General features: G+C 34.7%; 1 protein-coding gene across 2 annotated transcripts in view; it reads right to left on the reverse strand.

Annotated features, from left to right (window-relative positions):
* THADA (THADA armadillo repeat containing) overlaps positions 1–25,310 on the reverse strand; it is a 111,859-nt gene that overhangs the window by 57,537 nt on the left and 29,012 nt on the right. For both annotated transcript variants that reach the window (XM_081940023.1, XM_081940024.1), the window contains 6 exons: positions 22,290–22,447; positions 17,935–18,044; positions 13,881–14,013; positions 12,077–12,190; positions 11,610–11,732; positions 6,943–7,034 (listed from right to left, as the gene is read on the reverse strand). In XM_081940023.1, the coding sequence (XP_081796149.1) occupies positions 6,943–7,034; positions 11,610–11,732; positions 12,077–12,190; positions 13,881–14,013; positions 17,935–18,044; positions 22,290–22,447 (730 nt within the window). The remainder of the gene's footprint in view (positions 1–6,942; positions 7,035–11,609; positions 11,733–12,076; positions 12,191–13,880; positions 14,014–17,934; positions 18,045–22,289; positions 22,448–25,310) is intronic.

Below are 25,310 nucleotides of genomic sequence, written 5' to 3' on the forward strand. Positions count from 1 at the left end.
GAAATTTAGTTAAGAAAAGCATGAACAAACACTGTATATTTACTTATATAGATATTTATATAGATCTTTTGAAATTGCTTGGCATCTAGCAATTTCATGGCTGATTACATAGGGAGTGTAATGTTCCTGATCGTTATATTTAACTACTTCTCAACGGACAATATCTGGTTTAAATTCAAGCAGGCTTCAAGAACAGAAAAAGTGGGGAAGATTTTTAGGCAATAGTGGCGAACAACAGCAAGAACCACAATTAGGAAAGCATTCAAACATATGGAAATCTGAAATGGCATCAGTGATAAAGGGATAGAATAAAAAGGAAAAAGTCTGAAGACATTTAATATATTAAACAAAATTCTACCTAAACTAAGGTTCAACTTTATAACCATAGCTCAATGGTAGGGCACATTAATTTCTTTTGAAAGACCCCATTTCAATCTTTAAGGTCTTTAATTAAAAGAAACTCTGACCAAAAATAAACTGGGCAGGATAAACCTGCCATATTATATTTATGATATGATATGACATAAGTAGGTTGCTATATGGAAAAAAAATCATGTACTTTTTATGCCATCAGAATTTGCTGCTTGAATATGCAACTTTTAAAATTCTAATCCAAGTTATTCTTGTTACAAAAAATATTATATTTAACAAAGGGGATAAAGTTTGATTTCACCAAAAAAAAATGATTAATACTACTTTGAATTATTTTGGTTATCTTCCTAGCCAGCATGAAACCATTATATATTCACTAAAATTAAAACTACTTCTTTTCTGAAGAGTTCCATTTTTACAGTAAAGCATCTATTACTTCTAAAGAATGCAACAAAATGTGATATGGTACTTGCTCTCCAGAAAATCATTCCCCTAGAGATTAGAGTTTCCCCAACCTTGCTGGACTTTTGCAGGGTATTCAAAACTTGGCTTTGCCATCAAGCCCAAGACCCTAACAGTAAGAACAAGGGTGTTTCTGGGTCTTGATTGTGTTAACATAAAATAACATAGCATCCCAATTATTTTATTGTTTTTAATGTTGTTGTTTTTTTACTGTATTTTTATTCTGTTTTAACTGTTAGTAATCCAGAGTCATGCACGGGTGGCCATATAAACTTAATAAATAAATAAATGTCAGGAATTAAGAAACTAGAGTTCCCTCAAAAAAAGGGAAATTATACTTTGAAAGCAGTGCTTTATTAGAGAATAAAATTGCAAAAGGTGCTTTCTTCAGAAATATGACTCTCCATAGCATCTGTAAGTCATTACCTATCAATATTTCAATAAAAGCATATTTTTTTTACTAAAAAGGAAGGGAATGAACTTTTGAAAATGTAACAGAAAGTTGAAACGTGGTTTTAATGCAAAAGTAAAGGAAAAGTATCTGCTGGTAAGAATTTAGTGGCAAACTCAAATAGCCCCAAATTAATCATTGATATTAATTTGACCAAACAAAAATATAAACTGCCTTCTCTGAAAATGCAAGACCTAAAATGGAGGTTCACATGAGTTTTCACCTATATTTTATAAATTATTTTATCCTACTTTTATACTAAAGTATTATTTTAGTTTACATGAAACAATAAAAGTCATAAGATAACTAGCAGAAGGGGGGCGGGGAAGGAGAACCTCCAAGTACCAGGTAATATAAATCACTCAGACATCCTAAAGGAAGTTGGGAAACAATCTTTCTTTGGTGCTAGACTACACAAACCTTCCTTGGAAAAGCATTCTCAACAGGTATTCTACCACAATTTTTTTTCAAGTACCTAAGAGAATTATACTTCAACAAATAAGCATACAACAGTGTAGGGGTACTAGTCCCATTTTAGGCAGAAAAGCTAGCTGGGTGATTTTGGACTAGTGACTTTCTCTCAGCCCAACCTATTTCACAAGATGCTGCGGGGGCGGCGGGGGTGGGTGGGGACAGGAAGATGTATTTTATATGTTGAGTTAATTATAAAGTAATAAAGGCAAGATTAAAATATAGTGAAAAAAACATGTACAGGGAATGTACAAATATATATTTTAAAGGCATCCAAGTACAAACTAAAATGAAATGCAAAAGTATGCTGATACAAAAATAGGACCTTATTGTGGAACAATACAACCAGCTGAATTGTTTAAATAGATATTGCAAAAAAAAAAATTTATCAGTTACACCTTTGCAAAAATTAGTGATTGTAGGACATATTCTAGTCCACACCAATTTAATCACAATTAAAAAATAACGAAGATTTGAGAGAGACTTGGCACAGTAATACAGGTAGTCCTCAATTTATGACCACAACTGAGCCCAAAATTTCCATTACCAAGCAAGACAGTTGAGTTGTGCCCCATTTTACAACTTTTTTTTGCCACAGTTGTTAAACAAATCACTGCAGTTATTAAGTGAATCATGTGGTTGTTAAGCAAATCTGGCTTCCCCCATTGACTTTGTTTATCAGAAAAGCCAGCTGGGAAGGTTATAAATGGGGATCATGTGACTTCAGAGCAGTGCAACTGTCATAAACACACACCCGTTGTGCCCAAAGTTGAACGCATGACAATGAGGATGCTGCAACGGTTATAAGTGTGTAAACTGGTCATAAGCCACTTTTTTTCAGTGCAGTTGTAACTTTGAAAAGTCACTAAATGAATGGATGTATATCGAGTTAAGATTCTATTGAAGGACAATAGAGAAAACAATTTAGGCATCATTTCTACATTGTCACTTTAGTTACAAATTATTTTTGTGAATTATTCAGAGATATAATTCAAATTTATTAAGCCAAGAAAAAGAATGTGCGAGAATGTAGAATAATTCAATATCAGTAAAATGGGGGGGGGGGGAGAGAGATTGATGAATGTGGTGTTTGTTTTTCAACGAACAGCAAGGCAACATGCTTAAATACCAGAAAGCAAACAACACTGCTTAAGTTCATTGACTTGAGAAAACACTCTTTTATATTGCATGGTTCTAAAATAAATACTTTGGGGAAACAAAGAACAAACTATTGTACCTTGGCTTCCATTTTCTTTCAGACAGAAACCAATAGAGCAAACATTTCTAGGGGCTTACCTTGCCTGTGTTTCTATAAAGTTAATAACTGAGCTGTCAGTCAAGGCATATATAAATAAAGTAATGTGTTCTGCTTTAGAAGCTCTCCTATTTACAAGAGCAGCCAGCCAAGATTTTAAAATGACTGCATGGTCTGTTGGCTTTGATCTCTTTTATACTCTACTCTCCCAGTATCTGTTAGTTTGCTATTTATGATACCTTTGTGTATTTAGGCATAAGTAAAGCCAGCACTTCTTAATGATGAAGGAGGTAAATATATCAGGTAGTGAAAAGGATTTTAAAAAAACACTCTAAATATAGTCATTTGTTAATGCAGGAGACTGATAACATTATTTTTCTAATGTTAAAAAAATAAAGCTTAGTGGTGTTATTTAAGCATCTGCTAGCTTTGTAGTTGTAGAAACATCCCATATCGTGTATTTACTGTCTAAGACGTTCTCGGTATATCAAAACTAATCTCAGCTGACTTACAATTGTGAGTGCAGCCTTGGAAGAATATCACAGCTTTGCTACCAAACAGCCCCATCTTGGAACAACATTGTGGTTAGCATTCTGAAAAAGCTTTCCTTCTAGTTAAGGAACAATTGCCCCTTGTTCGTCTGACAATGTTACTAAAGATATCTAAGGTTCTGTTCTGCACCTTTTTAAAGGGGGATTATGTAGCAGTTATACCTAAAGGTAAGAAATTTGCCTCTACAAAAAAGCAATTTTTAAAGAAGACCCACTGCACTACAGAGAGTTGAGCAGCAAATGAGAAAATAAAATGAGAAAGATTGGTTCAAACTAAAGAAAAACAAAGGAGAAAAGCTCCTTGTTGAATCAACACGATTGAAGATGCGTCAACTAGACAACATTCCTGTGATACTATCGTTGGGAAAACTAGATGAGAACTGAAAAGGAAGCTGTTTATCATTCCAGGAGATGGATGGATGGATGGATGGATGGATGGATGGATGGATGGATGGATGGATGGATGGATGGATAGATAGATAGATAGATAGATAGATAGATAGATAGATGATAGATAGATAGATAGATAGATAGATAGATAGATAGATAGATAGATTATGTATGTATGTATGTATGTATGTATGTATGTATGTATGTATGTATGTATGTATGATATTTCATGTTTCTAGACCTCCCATCTCCATCAAGGTTATAGTTTCAGATCCTTTTCAAGAAAGAAAGATATAAACACAAAAATTCTCTGCCTAGAACTTCACACAGTTCCAAAATTAGGTCTATATAAAAATATAACCCATTTCCTGGTCAGTCACTATCTCTCAGTTCAACTCTGTTGGCAATGGTTTTATTTAGATTTCTGAACTCAGCATGGTGTTGGACACTAAATAATCCATGTTCTCTCTATTTTAAAATAGGTGTATTATAAGTAAATATGCAATTTGCAATTGTTTGGAAAGTGATCCTTTATATATCAATGAGAAATTCTTGTAGAGGTCCAGGAGATATTTCAGGTACTTGTTAAAAAAATTATAACACTATTCCTGCAACCTCTTAATAGAATGATAATCAAAGTAATATTCTGAATTAAACCACATCTACTTTAATAATCTTTTAGACAGCCTGAATGTTTCCATTCATTTGGATGGTGATTTTCATATAACTATATTTTTTAGAAGAAAGCCATTGCTATTAGTTAAATAAAATTGTATGGAGATGCATGTACAGTTAATCTACAGAAATAAATTTCACTTTTATGAATCAGTCCCTACTTGCAAATTTCACAATTCAAAACTATTCACATTTAAAGTGACCAAACCAGCTATATAAATTCAAGATCAAGTTGAAAACAAAGGCTGTCCAAGGAAACCAAACAAAACATATTTGCTGTAGGTGTATTGCATTTATTTTATTTTTAAAAATGTATCAAGGGAGACATCTAGTGGTTTTGAAATACAGAGGTGAAAAACAAGTTTTCTTCAGCAGCAATATTAGGCAAAGAATTAGTTCTCAAAGATCAATTTAAAATATTATCAATGCATTTGTGTTACATAAAGGGTTCGTGCATTCCAGTAGATTCTGGTTATTTCTCAAAAACATTCTGAATTTGTTAAGTGTGCAAGGGAAGATGTTGTTTGGCATAATTCTGAATAGAGATAACAATGAGCCAAATATGAAATGTATAGTGTGGCTATATGCAGTGGTTGGATCAAATAATTTAACAACTGGTTCTCTGCCATAATGATTTTTTCCAACAACCAGTTCATCAAACTGCTCAGAAACTTTAACAACCGGTTCTCCCTCCACTGGCTATATGCCAGACAAAAAATAAGCAGCTGAGATTTCTGATCTTCATCAAGACACTGAGAAATATATAAAAATAAAATATATTGTACTTTTCTTTTGTCAGAAAAAGCAAATGATAAAGTAAATAGGCTTGAACTAAGCAATGTTTTGCAAAAATGAGGAATTGAAGATCAGTTGCTAGACACATACATGCTATATATAATGGAAGTAAAACATGTGTGATAATAAATAGAATGCTTAGTGAAAAGTTCAAGACTGACCAAGAAGACATAATTTAAAATGGTGATTCAGAGGATTTTTTTTCAGATGATTCAAATAATAAATTTTAATGCATTATATGCAATGTAAGCCAAATGCTTGTGATGATATTAGAAATGTATCTGTTGGAGATGTGAATACATGTTGCATTTGAGGCTAAAACATGAATGAATTGCAGCAAATGTTAGACCAGGGGTGGGCAATTAATTTTTCCAAGGGGCTAGGTGACAAACTGAGATTGTTGTAAAAGGCAGCCATTATCCAGCCGCCACAACCCTGGCCCTGCTGCTACCACCGTCCCATCTCCCACGAAGCTGTACCATCACCCCGCCACTCATGCCAACATCACGCCAATGCTTCCTCCCAGTCCCCATCACTGCCAATGCCTTGCCCTGTGCTGCTGCTGCCACAGGCAGGGCTGGACTGCCCATTGACTGATGTGGCCCATGCGTTCTAAAATGCCCAGATCTGTGTTAGACTATATGATACAAGGAGCAGTGTGGATCTGATGGTTAGCATATCAAAGACCAAAGATCTGGTTTTTTTGAGACAGATGCTTCCAAGAATAACTGATGCCAAGTTTAAGGAAGGCCTGTTGGTCCACAGATCAGATATGTCATCAATGACAAGTGGTTTGAAGGTCTATTAGTGGAGCCAGAGAAAATTGTCTGGAAAGCAATTCAAAATGTTGAGAATTTTCTTGGCAACTACAGAACACCAAACTACATTTAGCTGATTGACAAACTTCTTATAGCATGTAAGATCATGAAGTGCAATCTGTCATTGAAGATTCGTTTTTTGCATTCACGCTTGGATTTCTTTTCAACAATTTAGATACAATCAGTGACAAACATGGCAAAAAGTTTCACGAGGATATTGTTAGAATGGAAAAACAGTAATGGGACAACTGAAATCCATCAACACTGACTGACTATTGCTAGATACAGGAGTGAACTGCATCAGACACCAAGTGCAAACTAAAATCAGCAGTAAAACACATTTACCTCTGTTGAATTCATGCAGCATTTTGAAAACTTTATGCAATTACATATATTGTAGCTATTAAAAGTTAATTTAATGTTTCTCAGGATACCTATATGACACACATTCTGAAATTATACTTGTGTTCAGTTTTAAAGGATATATTATACTCACCGAATATTTTTGAGAAAGAAAAACTTTTGAAAAAAATTGTTGTCTGATATAATTAAAGGGTATAATCAATGTCTTTTTGAAAAAAGGCTCCATATCATTTGGAAAAATTATGTTTCTTATATACATTTGTATGTAATCAAACTTTATACATTTGTTCTCAACTACGATACATTTTACAGAAGTATTTCTTATTGAAAAGAACATACCTGTTTTTCTTTGAGCTCTCATCCTTTCCTCTCTTCACTCCAAATATTCTTGTAATGAGGGTGCTAAACAGAAGCGTAGATGAATTTCTCACCTAATATATTAAGCAACATAGAAAATATTAAGATATTTGTATTTAGTTTCTAATAGGATTGTTTATGTATTAAATTTATATGCCAGTCCATCTTATCCTGAAGAGTGACCCAAAGGAGGGTTCAAACATCTGGAGTCTGGAGAATTGTGTGCTCACAAGAGTCCAGTCCTCCTTGAATTCCATTTTTATGAACCGCCAATTTGCCTTGACTGTTAATAGTTCAGATTCTTATAGTGAGTAAGCATGGATTAACCTCTTGTACTCTTTCAAACAACCTTGGTTCCTGATTTCTTGTAGCTGACATTCTTGATGAAGAATGCAGTAAGGATTCTCTGCTTTCTTCCTACCCCTAATAGCATATTTTGAGAAACAAGAGTGAAGAAACCCCCATCCCTTACACATTTTGAAGAAATTCATCATCATCATCCACTTTCCTAGGCGATGGATATCTAGAAACCAAGGGAGATGGTTTTTATCCCCATTTTTAATTAGAATGTGTATGTAGGAGAAGTAATATGTTGAATATACACTTACATTACAATTCAAGTTGCAATTTGTGGATCCCGTAGAGCAGTGTTTCTCAAACTTGGCGACTTTAAGTCCTGTGGACTTCAACTCCCAGACTTCAAGTCGCCAAGTTTGAGAAACACTGCCGTAGAGGAAGGGGAATTATTTAATCTGACCAGCTGTCATAGCATATACTATGATTCTCCTACCTTGGGTACTATTTTTTAAATACATGCTAGATTTTAGATGTACGGTTTCCTGACCTTCGCAAAGAAGTCATGGGGGGGAGGGGCACAAAGAATCACACAACTGTAGGGCTGGCTAGCCTCATGAGAAACCCTCCACTTGTATTAATTAATGCTAAATGACCATTTTGAATTTTTTTACCTTTCTGAAACTTTATGTTATAATTTTAAGTTGTTAAATCTTAAATTAATTTTAATATTTAAAATATGATTGATTGATGAGAGAGGGAGGAAGGTTGCCTCATTTCTGTACTTATTGCACTTGATTTTGTAATATTTGGAGCATGGAGTTTTACCACAAAATATAATATGTTATGCAGAAATAAATACAATATTTATATTTCATACTGTTTTATATTACAATTTAAGTATTCTAACTTTATATGTACTTTATAATACATCTAGATAGATTTCTCTCTGTTTGCTCATGACAACTCATTGTGAATAATAGAGATTAAATCTTTATAAAAGGGAATTGAGGTTTTTACATCAAAGTACATATGCAATCCAGAATCACAATTCTCTTTCCTGTAGTTAAAAGATCAAAGTTTTGGGACCATTAAAAAAAATATGTTTCTGATGCCCTGAAATGGTCCTTTGGCCTCTAATGTGTCAGGAAGGTTTCAGATAAATTAACTTGCAAAAGTCCCTTTAAACCCTGTGGATTTTTTTTTTGTTTAATCCCAAATAAAATGGGAAAAATACACCAATTCATTTGAATGCTCAAGTGATACTAGGTAAAATGTCAAGGCACTAATTAATCAAAGGAACTCTGGAGAAAAAAATATGGATTTTTTCCCATTTAAATAGCAGATCAAAGCAGTAAAATTTAGTTATGAGCTCATTTAAAAATTCCACTGAATAAGAACTTCTTATCAGAATTTAAGGACCTTTCAACAATGTTACAAGCATGTGGGGCAATGACAAAAGAAATCATATAGATGTTTTAAGTTCATAGTAAAGTACAATTAACTGATATTACACTTGGATATTCAAATTTCTTCACTGTTTAGGCCAAATTGATAAATATATAGCACAAAATAAAACCAAGCTATATGTCACATTTATTTATTTTTGGGACTGTTGATTCAGCAATATTTGATTACAATAAAATTCTAATATGCGTGCAAGATTTTCGTGAAATGGTTTCCTATCTCTCTATAGTCCAGTTACTTGTAGTATCAATCAATGTCTGATGTACTGTAAATGACACTGTTTAAAATGTGACAAGAAAGCCACATTCTGTATCTCAAGTATGTGAAAGATGACTTAATTGCTTAATACTGGTAATGTGATTCTTTTCCCCCTCAGCCAGATTGGCATGAGTAGTTTATAACTGGCCTTGCATAATTACTGTGAAGGGAAGTAACTAAATATGAAAACTAAATCTTACAAAGTTACAAACTAAAGATAAAAGGGAAATTGACTCATTCATTGAACAAATGCCAACATATTGTTACCTATGTGTATTATTTGCCTCATCTGGCAAATAGTTCGCTCAATATAAAACTTTGAAGGTAAATGATGTTGCTCATAGAGGAGATATCAAATGCAATTCATTCAATAATTGAAGCAAGATTGGTCCTCCATTTCTATATAGCACTAAAAGCTGGGATATGCATACCTCAATAACAAGGACACCCTTTGAAATAAATAGTTAAGACCAATTCTAATACATTGCCGTCTTCTCTCTATTCTGAAATAGGCATAGTTCTAATCAAATCAAGTTTCTTTATTGGAATGTTTAATTTTGTTCTCAAATTACAATCACTAGGTAACAGAATTGTCTTCAGATATCAAGGACAGGGGCAAGAAAAGTACAACACGGTTTCAAGGTCTGGGCCCTCAGAGTTGGCTTTTTATATTAGCCATTTTCATTTTAAATCATTTTACAGAAAAAAAAGTGTATAAGCTCCAGATACAGCTATCCAAAGTGGCCTACAGTATCTAATGAAAAGATTGCTATATGGCAATAGTGTAATGCAAAACAATTTGAAGGTAAAAATTATTTGAAAAGTATTCATCCCTTTATAGGAATTTCTTGATATACTGGTAATTAAGAAGGCAGCAAGTGCCTCCAACTGTACAAGTAGTATAAGTTATTTGTAATCTGTCAATGCCCTTATGGCTAAGGGTGGTGAAGAGGATATTGCTCAATACTTGTTAGTTTCTAAAAATTTGTCCAGCAGTTCTTATAAAATACTTGATCTCAATCGTCCTGAAAATAAGTAGTGGATTGAATTCAGAAATTCCACTTCTTTGCTCTAATAATAAAACAATAGAAATTTTTCTTTGCTCTAATAGTAAGACAATCCTTATGGCTGTGGAAAGGCTTCTTGGGCAGATGTTCAAAGCAGGGGCATTTTTTGCTGAATATATTTTATGTTTATAACAGTCTCTGATTCTTTTGTCAGATTTCTTATTTGACTGGTGATCTGGGGGTTTTGTGTGTATGTGACAATTATGCAATTTTAACTGTAATTTCCGTTGTATTTATTTTCATCTTATTAATGGCTTATGGTTAAAGCACATCATTTATGACTACATTTTAATAACTCCCTAAAATATCTTGGCATACTGATATACTATATTTCCATCTGTTTTTAATATAGTGTTGGCATTAGGTGTCTGATGCTTTCAGCAGCCTATAATGCATAATAGTCCCATATGTAAATTGTAGAATAGAGATTGTGAATAAGATATAAACAATAAAATATAAACAATGTGATCATATATGAAAACATCTGACCATGTACACTCCATATTGAGCCATGGTGGCGCAGTGGTTAGAATCCAGTATTGCGGGCTAATTCTGCTGACTGCCAGGAGTTCAATCCCCAAGATTGACTCAGCCTTCCATCCTCCCGAGGTTGGTAAAATGAGGACCCAGATTGTTGGGGACAATATGCTGATTCTGAACCGCTTAAAGATGGCTGTAAAGTGGTATGTAAGTCTAAGTGCTAATGCTATTGATATATGAATACCTGCAAGAACTCATTGGAAGTTCTATTCTGCACTTTCAGAGAACAGCACTCATATCTAACAAGGAAGAGACTGCATCCCTTTCTCCATAGCCATAGTGCATTTTTGTCTATGTTTAACGGTACAGCTCCAGTCCGAATTAACTGGGGGGGGGATAATTTGTTCATGGAAAAGATGGTACATTTCTTCTGGAACTGCCAATTCATTTGCATTATTTTCCATGTATAGAGAAGTGGATAGTTCCTTTCTCTATGGACACAAAGCTATGTATGAGTAGTGTACATATTTCTGTGAATATTAGAATATGTGACAGGAAAAATATTTATTGCCTGCGTGCAACTTAACGTGATTCTGAAATGCCAGTGAAACCAGTCAAAAAATACTCTCTTATTTTAGACCAAGAGACTACTACTGGCTACAATTATTGTTTTAATAGGCTGAGCAACATTTGAAGATATAATGAATACATTTTTAAAAGTAACTGGATTTTAATTTCAACAAACCACTTAGAAGCTGTATTCTGTGTCATAAGATAATGGAAGTTATTTTTTTCAGTCAAACAAATATTTAGCCTTTAGTATAAAAAAAACTAAATAAAAATCAAACAAAACATTAGAGGATATAATATCCAATTTTAATGGTTTTACATGTTGTTTCATAGCATGTTTTCTATGAGAGCACGTTAGCTATATACTCAGTATACCTTCCATCTAATTTAGAAAAATAATTTATTTAAAAAAATCAGACATTATAAAGTTAAAGAAAACCATAATCACTGATCTGGTCGCTATTAACATGACGCTTTCAAACTTAATATGCTACAAGTAAAGGGTCAACTTACTGCCCAGACAGAAGAAGTAAAACCTAATATTGCTGCTTGCATTCCATCTGCCACATAAGGAATTATATTTTCACCTAAACGGGTATCCTTGAATAAAGCTCTTAAGATATTTAATGCATGAACCTGGAGGGGAAAGTTAACAAAAGAACTTTAGTTGAAATGTATCACAAAGTTATGTATGCCAACTTTTTTTACCCCCCCCCCAAAAAAATACAAAATGGGGTACAAATCCTAATCAGTACCCTCCTATACGTCACAATCATTGCATAGGACTTGTAATTTAAAGCCGTTGATATTTAGATTTGGCCCACAAGAGTCTGCCTTCAATTTAATTAAAATCAAAAATATAAGATGAGAAATTTTAAGCACAGAATGAGTAATCATATCAAATTTAAATTCTGTTTACAGATTCTTTCCTTTGCATTAACAGAGAAAGAGATACAAAGATAGATAGATAGATGCTTTACCTGAGAAATTATATTGGAAGGCATATCTGAAGGTAAAGCTAAGTTTATCAAACTTTTCATGGTCATTTTTAGTAGACTTGCTTTACCTTTCTTTGGTTCTGAAGCTAGCAAGGCCTAGAATAAAAAAGAAATAAAAATATAGGGATATAATATACTTTTATTACATTTAAACATGACAACTTGAAAATACCAAACATAAGCTTCAAGTATCAAGAAGTAGCAAAAGAATATTTAAACATTTCAATCAAGCAAAATGCAGAATTGTGATTTGCATTTCGGTGTCATGCTTATGCAGAATTCTCATGTAACATCTTTTTGTGAAATTGAAGCAATTCATTCAAAAAATTAAAAAGGTCTTTAAATCTATTATATTTAGGACAAAGGAAGTAGGAAATTATAACAACAAATGTACCACCAACTCCATAAATGCTCATGTTGTTTACAGAGATGGATGAGAAAATATAGCAAGACTGTTCAACATTTCGGCCATAAAAGTGGCATCAAAATAGTATTTGACTCAAATAGTAAATGGAAAACCAAAACTTGGAAGAAGCAGGCAAATACACTATGAAAAAATCTGTAAATTAGTCTTTGTGTATGTGTGCACATGTGCTTTACATTTCAACAACTTTGTCCTGTTCCATTTCCAATTTCCAAAGTCCATGGAACAAATAAAATGATAATAACCTAAAAGCAATTCTTCAATATAATTCTGAATTTCTTCTATCTTCAGTGTTATATTTACCTCTAAAATAGAGGTGCAAAATTAAAAATGTAAGATTGACACAGTGCTAAAAGGATCTTCTCTTTATTCTTTTCCTGAATACACTATACCAAAAGTGCTTCAAAAGGGCCATAATCCTATAGCAGCAGCTTTGGGGACCCCCCCCCCCTTTTGGACACTGCAGTATATTTGTATGTACATATGTATTGGATTTAACTGAAGTGTGAATATTAAAAGTATCTTCTCATCATGACCAAGCCTTCCTTCTAAATATCTTGTTCTTTTATTTTGTATTGTAACATGTACTGCATAGTGTTTTATATTTCATTTAATTTGCATTTGATTCTTTAGTGTCCATATAGATGACCTAAGTCTATAACTATAATTGTTAGAATTAATTATATTTTTGTGTTCTCTGAAGACTTTTTAAATTTTATTTCTGTTTCAAAGATCTTTAATTGGAAGTAAATGGTATGTATGTAGCAATAGCGATAGCACTTAGACTTATATACTGCTTCATAGTGCTTTTACAGCCCTCTCTAAGCGGTTTACAGAGTCAGCCTATTGCCCCCAACAATTTGGGTCCTCATTTTACCCACTTTGGAAGGATGGAAGGCTGAGTCAACCTTGAGCTGGTGAGATTTGAACTGCTGAACTGCAGCTAGCAGTCAGCTGAACTAGCCTGCAGTGCTCCACTCTAAGCACTGCATCACCTCGGCTCTTGTAGTTATCAAGATGTACTTTTGCTATTGTTTAAAAGATTCCCAGTAGAATTGTATTAAGAAATAGTCTTGAATTCAAGTCATTCCCCAAATCATATTTGTAAACAATATGTAGGACTTCAAAGCAAGTACAGAATTTGATAAAAGATTCCCATTTTGTGGCCATAAAGATATAATTGTATTTCATCTAAAATATTACTAATAATAACTTCTAACAGAACAAGACAGAAGAAATTCTAATACCATTAGAAAAATCCAACCAAAAATTTATTAGTATTTAACTAGAAATACACTGTGCACTTTTCAAATGATTCAGTTCATAAACTGTGATCATATCAAGATAAAATATACATGGTACCTGTATATAGAAAGGAATTCCAGCACTGCGTCTAGTGACACACAGTTTAGATGAAGGATCACTACATTTAATTTCTTCCAGGACATTGTATAACCATTGCTGTGGCAATTTGTGTAGATCTTCATTATTACACCTATTAAGAGTAGGAAAACAAGCCTATTAAGAGTAGGGAATGCTAGAATTCAAAACTGAAGAAATGTGCTACAGAATGCTTAATATTTTGATGTAGAAGACCTAATATTTTGGAAGAATTGGATAAGTGAAGGAAAGTCATTAGGTTTCAAATATAAGTATTTCAAATACATCAGACAAGAATTCCTTTGGCATTGCCCAACATGTTTCTTATTTTTACAAATCTGCATTATTAAAGAACATCAGGTGACATCAATTTGGTCCCCACAGTTGCTATTCTCTTACAATATATATTTTTCTTTAGTAGCTAATCAGTAAAATCTAAAAATTCAGGCCAGTGTATTTTGGAATGGCCAAATATCATCCTTTCCCTGATACGAGTCAAGGTAGCCTCTCACAACAAACTCCACTCTAATATGCAGCAACACAAAATCACACTGAAAATATGCCTTCATTCTCTAAAGTTTAATTGCTTCTATATTTTCTTCCAATTGAAATTTTTCAACTGAGCATCTCTGGATCTCTCTTTTATAATTTGTCATTTGTTTATCTACTTACAGAACATATATAGCTTCTTCTTCATCAGGTAAAGTGAAGTTTTTCAGATTGTATAGAAATAATGTGTTCATTAAATTTGATATGGACTTAGACTTTTAATCTAGAAAGATACATGAGAAACTTATCTGGATTTATATAAACCAGAACTATGTGACATCAACTAACATTCTACTAACATTCCTGTTGAGTTCTCTCTACATTTCAACTGTTTCTTTGGAAAAACTGCAGAAATGACAACTAGAATTCATGAAGAATATAACATGAAAGAAAATACATCCGAGTTACCACACAGTTGAAAATAAATTGCTTCAGTTATCTTTGAACAAACATTTTAGCTCCTGTTAAGATTAACAGAAAGACAAAAATATACTGAAATGAAATCTGACAGACCCCTAAGATTATAACATGGTTCTGCTTTGATAATGCCAGAAGTAATTTAATCTTGTTCAGTTATCCACTAACTTGTACATTTTGGGGCAAGCAAAATTTTGGTTCTCCTGAACTAATAAAAACATTAAGAACTATTGACTTTAAAAACAAAAAAGACTACTCCCTTTAATTTGGCAACTGTGCAACACTCTAGAGTGGCTGAAAAATTATTTCCATGGGAAACAAGTTTCCCTAAAAATATGAAAGGGAAAATTGAGCTTTAAAAATAACATGCTAGTCACAGATCCAAGCATGATTTTACCCAACTTAAGAGTCCAAGCCCATATCAGATTTAATAAGCAACTCATTTATATAATCTGCAAAACCTCACTTGAAAACATAGTTAGCTGATGTATAAATCATTGTGGTTCCAATTCAGCAAATACTCATTGTGGTTTCTCAGACTATTTTAACTGGCAACAGGAAAATTCAGTCGCCTACATATTTAAAATACTTTCTCTGATCACTTTCAATGAATACAATAAATGTTCCACACAATCTGCATCCTTCCACCCCACCCTTATAGCAGGCTAAAAATAATTTAGTAGACTCCTTGCTTCAATTTATACTTTGCTGTGTATTTATTTGAAATATAACGGTAATACTGAAATTACATTTGAATTACAAAATTAAATCACATTTGAAATATAATGGTTAACCAAAGAAATATCAAAGTCTAATTCTATTCTATACACCAACAGTAATCTCCTTCTGCAACACTTCACTGATATATTTAAATTTATATCCTTTAACACTATCTCCCCCTTACACAACTATCAGAGCGAATTTTGCAGACTGCAAAGACACAAATGCCCCCTTTCTAATTCCATCTTGAGCCAAGAAATAATCATGTTAACCTACTACTAGATAAAATAGAAGAATGTGGGTTACACAGCATCACCACCAGATTTATTCATAACTGCCTGACCAACCGCACTCAATGTGTAGTCCTCAATGGAACTGCATCTACATTGAGGGAAGTATGCAGTGGAGTACCCCAAGGCTCTGTTTTAGGCCCAGTACTCTTCAACATCTCCATCAATGATTTGGATGAGGGAATAAATGGGGAACTCATCAAATTTGCAGGTGACACCAAGCTGGCAGGAATAGCCAACACTCCAGAAGATAGGCTTAAGATACAGAAGGATCTTGACAAACTTGAACATTGGGCACTAATAAAATGAAATTCAATGGTGAAAAGAGTAAGGTTCTACATTTAGGCAACAAAAACGGAATGCACAGGTACAGTATAGATGATACCTTGCTCAGTAGTAGTAACTGTGAAAAGGATCTTGGAGTCCTAGTGGACAACCATTTAAATATGAGCCAGCAGTGTGCAGCAGCTGCCAAAAAAGCCAACACAGTTCTAGGCTGCATAAATAGAGGGATAGAATCAAGATCACGTGAAGTGTTAATACCACTTTATAAGGCCTTGGTAAGGCCACACTTGGAATACTGCATTCAGTTCTGGTCGCCACGATGTAAAAAAGATGTGGAGACTCTAGAAAGAGTGCAGAGAAGAGCAACAAAGATGATTAGGGGACTGGAGACTAAAACATATGAAGAACGGTTGCAGGAACTGGGCATGTCTAGTTTAATAGAAAGAAGGACTAGGGGAGACATGATAGCAGTGTTCCAATATCTCAGGGGTTGCCACAAAGAAGAGGGAGTCAAACTATTCTCCAAGACATCTGAGGGTAGAACAAGAAGCAATGGGTGGAAACTAATCAAGGAGAGAAGCAACTTAGAACTGAGGAGAAATTTCCTGACAGTTAGAACAATTAATCAGTGGAACAGCTTGCCTCCAGAAGTTGTGAATCTCCCAACACTGGAAGTCTTTAAGAAGATGTTGGATAGCCATCTGTCTGAAACGGTATAGGGTTTCCTGCCTAGGCAGGGGGTTGGACTAGAAGACCTCCAAGGTCCCTTCCAACTCTACTATTGTATTGTATTGTATTGTATTGTATTGTATTGTATTATGTCTCCAGCTCCACTTCCTGACAGAGCAAATTTATAATAGGGGTTCTTGATCATTGGCTATCCCTGATGGCTAAGTTGCAGTGATGACAAAGAGAACATTTATTTTTAAATTAAATAAATAAATAAAATGTTATTTTTTGTCCCATTTTTATTACTTGCTAAGTAACTCAAGGATACAAACATTCATAATACTCACTCCTGCTACTTTTGTCCCACAACAATTCCATTTTTTGCACAATTGTATCTTGTGTCCATTCATGATCCATCTAGTTACATTTGCCATAGTTATATCTCAGTTACACTATTCCATAGTGTGACTTAGGCGAGTTTATCTTGGAAGATACATCTGATATAAAATGTGGTAGTAAGCTATTACATTTAATTCATAATGGAGTTAAAAACTGTCCCTTATAGATATATTTTGGCCTTCAACTTATACAGAAAGACCACTTGCTTTTTGCTTCAATTATCATTTATTCTTTCACTTACAATAAGCTGAAGGCCACAGAGTTCAAAATAGCTCTGAGTGATTTGCAACAAGCAACACAAACATTAAAATAAAATCATAGTATTTGAAACAACATTTCCGAGTAGCGCTGCCCAGTTGAGCAAGCTCAAACCTCTTTGTTCTCAGATGGAGGATTATCTCTTCAAAATCTTTGGAAGCACTACAATGGGGGAACAGTCTAGATATCAGGGGACAACCTATTCATTGGAGAAAAGCCATCACTGTGAAGGCTTGACTGGCCCTATAGATGACATTTACCTTAGAGAACATACAGTATACAGGGAGGGAGGGAGGTATTTTGGTGAAAGAAGGTATTATTTGGTACAGGTAAAATGCAGTAATATTTTTGCTCAATAGTTCTGCAAACGAGGACAATAAATCCAAATGAGCAATGGCTACTTTCAGATAAGGATTAAAAGTAAAGGCATTCATAACAGAACAATTTACCTTGAGAATACTTCAGTGAGTTTTACAAAACCAGCATAAGCTAGCTCAAATGCTCCTCTATGTCGTGACTTTAGGAGATGATTCTTGAAATATTCCCCAATATCTTTTACCTGGCAGAAGGAAAAAAAACAAGAAAAATGTACGCCATGTACACAGAAACACTTTTGACAAACTGTGAATGATAAAGTTCATACAGAGAATCTTCTGCCTCTATATAAAAGAATATAGTTCATGGAAGAATGTCTATGGAGATGCTCAATCACCCACGTCATGACTGTTCCAAAAGTGCTTTTCAAAAGGCACCTGGACTTTGTTTTTTTCTTGAAAACATTTTGCTTCTCATCCAAGAAGCTTCTTCAGCTCAGAACTGACCTTTTCAAAAGCACATTTAGGTTAGCTCATGGAAGAAACATAGAACTATGCTGACAAATGCCCACCTGATCTCTATGGCTAAAATGTGTCACTTCAGACAGGCGTGAGATCAAATTTGACGTTTCTCTACATCAAAACAACAAACATTAAACATTCCTTCACAAATGAACAGGTAATGAAAGAAAAAAAGGTTCTTGCCTTAAAACCTCCTTGAACAGGCTTATTTTATAAATGTACTAAATGCAGAGTAAGTAAATACACCAAATAAAGAGTAGCCTTACATGTACATTACAATACAATAGCAGAGTTGGAAGGGTCCTTGGAGGTGTTCTAGTCCAACCCCCTGCTTAGGCAGGAAACCCTACACCACTTTAGACAAATGGCTATCCAACATCTTAAAGACTTCCAGTGTTGGGGCATTCACAACTTCTGGAGGCAAGCTGTTCCACTGATTAATGTTTATCACCTTTCTTCAGTGTAAAGTACCTCAGCTAAGAAACACATGATGAATTTGTATAACTCTATTTTAGTACTGTTGTTTCCATTCATTTTAAATTAATTACATTAATTGTTTTAAAAGAAATTAAATTATAAATAATTTGAATTTTTAAAACATAACAGTAGCAGTAGTAATGCTATAAATGTTAAAATCTATATTGCAATGTAATGCAATAATTTAGGAATGCAATAATTGTAATACAATTGAATATGTCATGCAATAATTTAGGAAAGGACTTTAGGAATCTTAAGTCACTACACGAGTTCACTGAAGTTTTTCCTTTCAATGTCTTTTAGTACTCTTGCTGCAAGCAGCAGCAACATGTTATGCACAGATGCAATATAGGTAGAGCCTTATATAAACAATATTTGTGTAAATGTGTTCCTTTGAGTTAGTTTTTGACTCCTATTGACTACTGGATAGATCCTTGCAGTTTTCTTAGTGATGTTTTCAGAAGTAATTTGTCACTGACTTCTTTCCAGGGCTGAGACAGTGACTAATTCAAGGTCTTCCAGCAGATTTTGTACTTACAGTTGGGACTAGAACTCACAGTTTCCTGGTTTCTAACCTGATGCCTTAATCACAACACCAAATTGGTTCTAACAAATGAAGCCTTAATCAAATAAATAAGGTTTATTTCAGAATATGACTTTGATTATCACTTTATTGATTGATTCCCTTTAGAGAACACTGTAAAAAACCTCAGACTCCTGGATTCTAGCCCCAATGCTAATTGGTGCTGGTTAAGGCACCTCTACATCAAACTAGCTCTAAACCAGGGGTCCCCAACCTCCGGTCTGCAACCAGTCTGTGCAAACAAACAAAGCCCCATTCGCAGGATGCAGGCAGCATGCAAAAACACACCCCCTCCAGTCCACGGAAAACCTTTCCCCACAGAACCAGTCCCTGGTGCCCAAAAGGTTGGGGGCTGCTGCTGTAAAGAATATTTACAGCAAGTAAATTAAGATGATTGCATTTCTACCTCCAGAGTCATCCCTAAGCAAGTAGTATGAGCCACAATTCCAAAATATATAGCTTCTCTACAGATCACATACTGGATAGAAAACAAAGTATAATGTGGGACACATGGAGGCAAGATGTGAAGAGCTGGGAAGAAGCTGTCCAGGAGATTAATATGCACTCTGAAAAGTTCACAATATATTAAATGTATTTCAAGAATCATTAATAAACACACACACACACACACACACACACACACACAAACATTGTAACCTTATGTAGAATTTCAAATATTTGAACATTCAAATTATCAAATTTTAATATTCTCTCTTTTCTAACCACTCATGCCAAGCAACTATGCTATGCTTTTTTATACCAGAAGAATTTGCACAGTCTTGTGGAATGAACTCGGGAACAGAGTTAAATAAGACCCATAATGCGCATAACTGCATAGGCAAAACAAAATCAACATTATTAGGATTATTTTATTTATAATTACTCAGATTTATTATCTTCAAACAGTAATCAAGGTTATAGCATGATAAAGTGTGAAGAAATGTAAGAGATTTTTTAAAAAATGCTATTGACCAAACAGCCAATATTTATAGCTATGTTTTCAGGAAAAATGCATGGCATTGGCTTTAAAAGATGAACGTAAGTCTTTAAAACCAAATCCTGTTTGACTTGGAACAGAAAAGGAGCTTAATGGTATATTGGTGGTCATTTTTCTGCACTTCCAAAACGTTGCAAGACTGCACGCACAGCTGTGAGCCAGCTGAAAACATTTGTTTGAGACGTGTAAATAAACATCTTAGAATTAGTTCCAAAACTCTATATTCAGCACGACATCAATACTTCTTCAGTCTAAAATGGTATCATAATTTTGAAAAACTAGAGTTTTATTTTTGAACTCTCATCATAAACTTCCCCCAGAAAAAAAAGAAAAAAGTCTGTATCACGTATATCAGTCTCTAAGGCTGGAAACTGACTTGGTTAAAACCATATGGGAAAGGGAAAAGGTCATCAATTAAAAACAGAAATCTAATAAATCCAAAATATTTCCAAATGAAATACTTGTGGTAAGCTAATTTCTTGTAAACACTGCAGTCCATTCTCTTGAACAGTCCCAGATGGTGTGCTTGCTTTCACGGTCTTAAAAAAAATGGGAGGGGAGAGGTTTAAAAACAGGTCTGAGTGAGCATAATTCTGTCATCTAGCCTACAGAGAATATGATATCCTCAATCAATCAATATGTTTGTTATCCAAAATTACAGACCATAAAAGCTATACTGTAATGATAATTTCATCAAATCTCACCTTGCTGCTTGCCAAATGGAAAACATAAATGTGGAAGTCAGTAAATGAACTTTAATATATACATATATACCACCAGAGGTGGCATTCAGCCGGTTCTCTCCGGTTCGGGCAAACCAGGAGGAGGCTCCGCGCACCCGCTCCGACATCATGCGCTAGCACTGCGCATGCGCAGACATGCACTCACATTTGTGAACCGGTAGGGAAGGTAAGAGAATTCCACTACTGATATAAGCACTGTCCTAAACAGAAGATTCCTAAGCCCATATGGCTGGAAGAAAGAATCTATATTCTATTAAAAGTCACATCATGGGCAAAAATTTTTGAACCAAGGTATCTCAAATGGGCTAACTTACAGAATGTGTCCAAAATGCAGAACCTATGGCATCTAAAGTTGTGGCTGCTTCAGTGCTACTGTTGCTGCTATGCTGCGGATGCAGATATATAATCTTCATTTTCAATGTAAAAAAATAGTCTTGCAATCTCTCTGTTCCTCTCCAATTCAGCAGGAGCCACTTACCAGTAGGGAGGGGCGGGGGAGGGGACACCTGTGCATCCTTCCCAGTCCATATCACCCCCTCCTCATGCTCCACAAATGTATGCTGCAGGCAGGCAGTAGGCAGGATTTCAAAAGGCCCCCTGATTGCTTCCTATAAGGAAACTCAATGGGGGAGCAGGTGGGAAGTTGGAATTGCTTTTGCTCCCACTGTCTTTTTGCCTATCGTGGTCATTCTCTTTCTCTGTTAAGAAAAAAAATCTCTCTAAAATGATGACCCATTAGTTTTAAGAGGAACTCTTGCAAGACAATTCTATATCCGGTAATAAAGTAAAATATACTGAAATAGAAATGTCAAAATTTACTTTATTACTGGACTGTTGTAACATTCTTTACTTCAACACTGTTTCTGTTAATGTAAGTATTCATGAGCTGCCTAGAATATTGCTTAAATAAATTCTTTGGACTAATTAAGAAAGTCAAATGAAGAGAAAGGGAGCAATTAATAAGATCCCCATTTTAAAATAAGTGCACTGCTGTTAATATCTTCCCCAAAAATTATCCTATCTATTTTTCATCAAGACATTGCTATTATTTGGAACACACCAGACAGGGAACTACGGAACTGTGACAGAATAAAATGATTCCAATAATCCATCCAGTAAATACTGAAGTTCTCTGGCTGAACAAATCCTAACATTTTAGATACCCTACCTGGTCCACTGTTATCAGTGCATTTGAACAACTAGGAAGCATCTGTACAGGCAGAAGTTGACATAACTTCCCTAAAAGCAATGAAACTTCCTTCATGCTTCGCCAGCAACACACCAACACCATTTGAGCTGTGACATCACTTGTATGTTGTTCTTTACCTTAAAAAAATAAAACACAAAGCAAAACTTCTTACAACAGCTCTAACAATCTTTTCAAAAATATTTCACTAGGATTATTTAGCAATGCAATCTTTGAGCAATAATGGTAAATCAACCCTATCCCTGAAATATGTAACATTAAATACATTGTCAAAACAACTAAATAATTTAATTCAATCAAATAATAAAAAGCAAGTTTGCACACAACAAACTCAGTGCTGGCATTTAAATTAATAAAGTTGACAAAATCAGCCAAGCAGGTATTAGAATTAGATGCAACAGGTTTGAATATGCAAGAGATAGCAAACTGACTAGAAGCAAAACATATGCCAGTCTAGCAAGGATTCCACAACTGCCATCTAACACCTTGCAAAATTGTTGGCCCTTGAAACAATTAATCCCACCCCCACTCAATTTAACTCTGTAAATCAAACATCTGCAAACCTGGCCTACTCTAATCAAACTCACTCACTTCTCTTTCCTTACCAAACATGTGTCACATCTGTTGTGCATCAGCACATTGTGTCAAAAATCTGCAATGTATAGAGACAGTCCTAATGTAGGGAGTCTCATGTTTAATTGGGGAAAATATATTGACTTTCTGCATACATATAACAAAAATGACTAATTCTGTAGGACAGTCATGTTAACTTACGGTAGCACTTTTTCTAACAACTTTTATTTAGAAGTGTACATTTTTGTGAGCTGCAGCTTACTTCATCAGATTCATAATATTACAACCTTTTAATGTAATTTATCAAAAAAAAGTACCATTAAATTCCTCCCGATTTTCAAGTACGGAAAGATCATTATTTTTATTACCGTATTAATATCTGTTAAAATCTACGTGTATAAACATGAATCCCTCTGATTAAACAGGGAAGATGGCAAAATTGAATCCTTTTACATGAAGTTCCCTCTCTTTACTGTTTTATTTGTTTGAAATACAGACTCTGATAAATCTGTGAAATTCAACTACTCCATCTAATGTTCTTAATGTGAACAAATGTGAACCAAATAGGAGAGAGGAGAGCACCTGTGGCATCCCACAGTTGGGATTGAGGGTGGGACCTCTCCTCAATCACTACTGAACCATGAAAAAGGAAGCAATCCAGCACAACACTATGCCACCCATGCCTAATCCTCCAAGTCAATCAAAGATATCATGTTTGATGGTATCACAAGCTGCTGAGAGGTCAAATACAGCAAGGATGGATATACAACCCTATCTCACATACCAGGAATCATCCAAAGTGCAACCAATGCTGTTTTTATCCCTCATCTTGGTCTTAATCTTGATTGAAAAAGATATAGGTAATTGGCTTCATCAAGGCTTTTTGAAGCTATTGCATAACCACCTTCCCAACCACCTTTCCAAAAAGGAAAGGTTAATTATTGGATGAAATTTATCCAATATACTGGCATTCAGCAATGGCTTCTTGAAAAAGGGGAAAACCAAGGCCTCTGTAAGAGGTAAAAGAATAATCCCCTCACTCAAAGAAGAATTAACTTCCACTAGAACCCACTCAGGTCTCTCACACACACAAACCCAGGTCACTTTAACTATCCAGATTTGCTCATCAACTTCTAAAAATTTAACCATTGGCATCTGTACCACTTCTAAGTTATTATTAATGCCTCAGTCCGTTTTGAAGGATTCTTTAAGACGATCAAAGTTATAGCTAGCTTAGCCATTTTAACTATTTTCTACCTGGTGCTTTAGTTCCCTCTAGTGTCCATTTGCAACCTTTAACAAGCCTCAGTTCTTAATAGGAATTTAGTTCTGCTTCAGTCACTTTCCATGATATATTATTTAATTATATACTTGCTTTTCAAATCTTACAGCAAAAATAGCCAATGGACGTGGTCTCCTCGGCCATTTAAAACTTTCTGAATCTGAAATTAAAATCTTTGTGTGTGTGTGTGCTTTTTTCCAATTGTATATTTTAAACTCTTAAATCTGTTTAAAATTCTTTAAATTTGAAGAAATAAAACTCACGCGGTGCCAAGTTAAGTTCACCATTTTAAAAGTTTCTAATATATATAAAGCATTAAACTGAACATTTCTGAATGTGATCAGAAAGTGAATTTAGCTGGTTTAGTTTCTTTATAAAAGGTTCGCTGCTACTCAATTGGCACTCAAATCCATGGGAGATCATTGTTTTTTCTTCCACGAGAAGCAGCCGTTCAGAATGTAATCTCCCTTTGTCTGGATAAATTCTTTACAGCCGTCGTCTCCACTGTTCATGGATATCTCTTCAATCAGTCCTTATTCACCTAGAACAGTGATGGTGAACCTTTTCGGCATCAAGTGCCCAAACCGGAACGTGCATATGCCCCAGAATCCCGGAAATACGAAGACCACCTAGTCTTCTGGTTTCTGATGCACACCGGAGCCCCGGAAACCCAAAGACTAGGTGGCCGGCATGCACATGCTGGGTTTCCGGGCCTCTGGCACACGCAAAGATAAGCTAGCCCAGTAGAGCAGCTGGCGATGACACACGTGCCCACAGAGAGGGTTCTGAGTGCCACCTCTGGCACGCATGCCATAGGTCACCATCATGGACCTAGAAACTCCCCAATATTCAAATATTCATTTCCACTAGAAACATTCAGCAGCATGTGTTCTAGTTAAACCTCTGCAGAAGAATATAGTTCATTAAACAGTTTGGCTGTTTGATGTCACTATTCTGACTAATATTGACAGGGAACTCAGAAAGATGCATATGATATTGTGCCTACTAGATCTACAACTTTTTTGGCTGTAAAGATAAGATAAAAGCTTGCAGGGACTAGATTCCAACTTTTTATTTACTGGGAAGAAAACATCAAACAATTGTATTAGACAGTATTCTTAGATCTC

Source organism: Natrix helvetica (genome assembly GCF_964273705.1).
Source record: "Natrix helvetica genome assembly, chromosome: 2".
NCBI lineage: Eukaryota > Metazoa > Chordata > Lepidosauria > Squamata > Natricidae > Natrix > Natrix helvetica.